Source organism: Hordeum vulgare, chromosome 5H (assembly GCF_904849725.1).
Source record: "Hordeum vulgare subsp. vulgare chromosome 5H, MorexV3_pseudomolecules_assembly, whole genome shotgun sequence".
NCBI classification, from domain to species: Eukaryota; Viridiplantae; Streptophyta; class Magnoliopsida; order Poales; family Poaceae; genus Hordeum; species Hordeum vulgare.
In genome coordinates, this window is record NC_058522.1 from 139,224,070 (window position 1) to 139,227,385 (window position 3,316).

The window sequence follows — 3,316 nt, forward strand, 5'->3', positions numbered from 1 at the left end:
CACTGCCTCGAGAAATTAGTAGGCACCTGAACATCAGCCTTTGAAATTAGTAGGCACCTGAACATCAGCCTCGTGAAATTAGTAGGCACCTGAACATCAAAACTGAATATGGTTCGTTGTAGTTTCTGTACATCAAAACTGAACATACACAAGGAAACCAAATAGGAAGATCAATGTGAGCAGTGTAGTAGCTACAGTTTATGACTCCTAATTACAGTTTCTGACTGAATAAGAATAATATAGAGCAGTTATCACAACCGCGGGCTTACGCCGGCCTGAACATATATTATCACAGCATCAAGCAGTTACAGAGACTAGCATACAGTTACATGAGGAGTTTGGCATTGGGGAGGAGCAAGAACTCCACTGTCATTTCAAATAAACAACACTCTCAAAATAAAAATCGAGAACACACAAAGGTTCATCACTGAGACTCCCTATGTTACAGAGGCTTAATTTTTTTCAGTGGCCTGCATTCTTCAAATTAGTTCATCTGGTTGATAGGTACAGTGGCAGTTAAGATAGCATACTATGCTGAAGCTGTTCCTTTTGTTCCCATCTTGTAGATGAGCCATCGACATCTTATCGCGAGCGAATATAAGTTTGTTCAAGGAATGGTACAACTTAGTCCCTGGCCAATTATAGTACCATCTTTTTTCGGTTCAACATGCTGGATCCTGGACAAGCACATCTGTCATGAATAACAATATTAAGTGTCAACATCACATATGCAATATAGTAAGCAGCGAACGATGAATAACCTTCTCAGGAAAATAGTGATGTTCATCATCAGATTTGTCCCAGCTGTGCTATCTAGCAGGCTGTATGCGGTGATCCGTCGATCTTTGTCTTCTTTTCCTCCAAAAACAACCCTCCATAAGGTAGCTAACCAAAGTTAATTTTCTGAACCTCAATATCAAAAATCTACACCACTGGTAGTCTAGTACGGGAGATTCAGGTAACCATATTATACAAAAGGAGTAAACATCCATCAAACATGCAAAATGTTAAGCACCCAAAATGAAAAGAAATTCCCTTCCAAGAACATGATGAGCTTGTATAACAAAGATGTGAACAAGGAATTACCAATTGTATGTAGAGAATGGGTAAATTTAATCAACATGGAATCTACGAGGGATACCCAGAACATGTTAAAATGAATATCTTAAGGCATTTTAGTGGACTGTAACTGTCAATTTATGGGATTTTCGAAAACAATCAATTTAAGCAGCATTTCTTTTCTCGGGACAAGCTAGTGAGTAGTACGTAGTATCTGGATTAATCAGCATCAGTAAAGAGTTGGTGGTGTTGGTCAATTTGGATACTGTTGGTCGTCGTCGGTCGGTACTCGTACTACAACGTGAGACAACGATTGCATGCGATCCCGATCATCAATTGGTTCTCGAGGGTGCAATATAATAGTCACCATGCTCATGTACTAGGCCTAAAATCTTAAAATCCACCGAATATCTTTGACCATCTTCTCAAGATCATAATAAGTTATCTGAATCCACATAAATCATCATGAAATTCTATTCAATATCGCAAAAGCCTAACTAAATTCAAATTGTTCAAGATTAATTAATCCAGGCCCACGCGCGCACCCACGACGGGGAGGCGGGACGCGATCTGCCCGCTCCCGCCAATTCGGCCACGCCCGCCCCGACCCCACCGGCCACAGCTGTCACCCCGGGACCCGCGGAGTTTGGTGCTGCCGATCCTGCCCCTGCACCTGCGGAAGCTGACCTGGCCGGGCTCGCTGCTGTGGCGGCATGTGCTGCTGCGAATGGGCCCAGGACCCGGAATATCGCTGCCCCCGGGGCTGCGTCTGTCGAGGCACCCGCGCTAGCTGCCATGCCTGCCGGGGAGCACGGGCCTGCGACGCCCATGGAGGCTCCGACCCAGCCGTGCGTGGAGCCGGGCTCATCCCCCTGCCCAGGGCGCCTCTCGATCCTGCAGAGACCCTCGCTCAGGCAGGACTCCTCACCCTGCGCTGCTAGCACTAGCACCCGTGCTCTGGTCCCAGGGCGCTTCGCCTCGCCGCCGATCACCCTGCAGCGACGGCGCAACTGCCACGCCTCCAGCCAGCCCTGGACGCTGGGTGCCTTCCTCTCCGCGGCCACCAAACAGCTCGATGCCGTTCTGCCCTCTCCCGGGAAGCGGCAGCGCCCTGCCCTCAACTTCGGTCCCAGGAGGGGACGCTCCGCAGCCGCCGACACCAAAGCCACGGCTCCTTGCGCATCAGATCGGCGCGCGGTGGTGCAGATTCTGCGCACTCTCGGCATTGTGGGGGTGAACCAGCAGATTACTGCCACCGAGATGAAGGCCTATGACGATATGTTCGCCATGCCGCTGGGGCTTCCAGTGTTGCAGGCCATGGCCGCCTTGGTCGACCGAGCTATCCCCGCTGACATGGCTCCGTCGGCGGGTGATGTCATGGTCCGTGCGCGCTAGGCTGACGGCGACTGTTGTCGATCTCTCTCCCATGTATCGAGGTCCTCAGATAGTGGTCTGGAATGTTAGGGGATTAAACTCGCGCGCTAGACGCTGCGCGATCCGCTCTCTGCTATGTACTACTTGGGCATCCATTGTATGTCTTCAGGAAACGAAAATGAAGTTGATTTGCTCGTCGGCTGTGTTGGACACCCTCGGGTCCGAGTTCGATGGCTCTACCTATCTCCCGGCCGACGGCACCCGCGGCGGCATTCTCATCGCTTGGAAAACTAGGGCTGTCACCATTTCCGACCCCCTATTTACCCAAAACGCGATCACGGTCAAGGTGCGCGCACCTGAAGGCGCCCCGTGGTGGCTTACCACGGTGTATGGCCCCCAAGGCGACCCCAAGAAGTTGCTGTTCCTGCAAGAGTTGCGGGACATTCGCGCTGCATGCCAGGGCCCATGGATGCTATGTGGCGATTTCAACCTCATCTACCGGGATGCTGACAAGAGTTCGGGCAACCTGAATCGCCGCATGATGGGCAGATTCCGGCGTGCCATCAACGACCTTGCCTTGAAGGAAGTCTACCTCAACGGGCGCCGCTTTACTTGGTCCAACGAGCAATCGCCGCCGACGCTCGTGCACCTTGACCGGGTACTATGCACCTCGGAGTGGGAGGACTACCATGGGGAGTGCCACCTCCGTTGCCTTGCATCCGTCGTGTCCGATCACTGCCCGCTGCTCTTGGACTGCTCTCCTATGCCCGTGGCCCATAGGCGCTTCCGCTTCGAGGAATTCTGGCTCCGCCTCGACAGATTCCACGACACCGTCGCCACAGCCTGGAACTCGGTGCATGACCCCGACCCCTTCCAGCGGCTG

At 51.9% G+C, this 3,316-nt stretch overlaps 1 protein-coding gene across 2 annotated transcripts; it reads right to left on the reverse strand.

Annotated features, from left to right (window-relative positions):
• Positions 1-248: 248 nt before the first annotated feature.
• On the reverse strand, positions 249-2,285 carry LOC123400095 (dynein axonemal assembly factor 3 homolog). 2 transcript variants are annotated; one of them, XM_045094506.1, is made up of 2 exons: positions 762-2,285; positions 249-677 (listed from the first exon to the last, which is right to left on the reverse strand). In XM_045094506.1, exon 1 carries the CDS (start codon positions 2,283-2,285, stop codon positions 1,578-1,580), a length of 708 nt encoding a protein of 235 aa, XP_044950441.1. In that variant the 3' UTR covers positions 249-677; positions 762-1,577. The 2 variants fall into 2 exon arrangements, with proteins under 2 accessions (XP_044950441.1, XP_044950440.1); XM_045094505.1 differs by having other exon boundaries at positions 249-691.
• Between the last annotated feature and the right edge of the window lie 1,031 nt (positions 2,286-3,316).

Excerpts from the sequence above, each read along its gene's own strand:
- LOC123400095 (XM_045094506.1), bottom strand. The coding sequence starts at position 2,285 with ATGCCGAGAGTGCGCAGAATCTGCACCACCGCGCGCCGATCTGATGCG.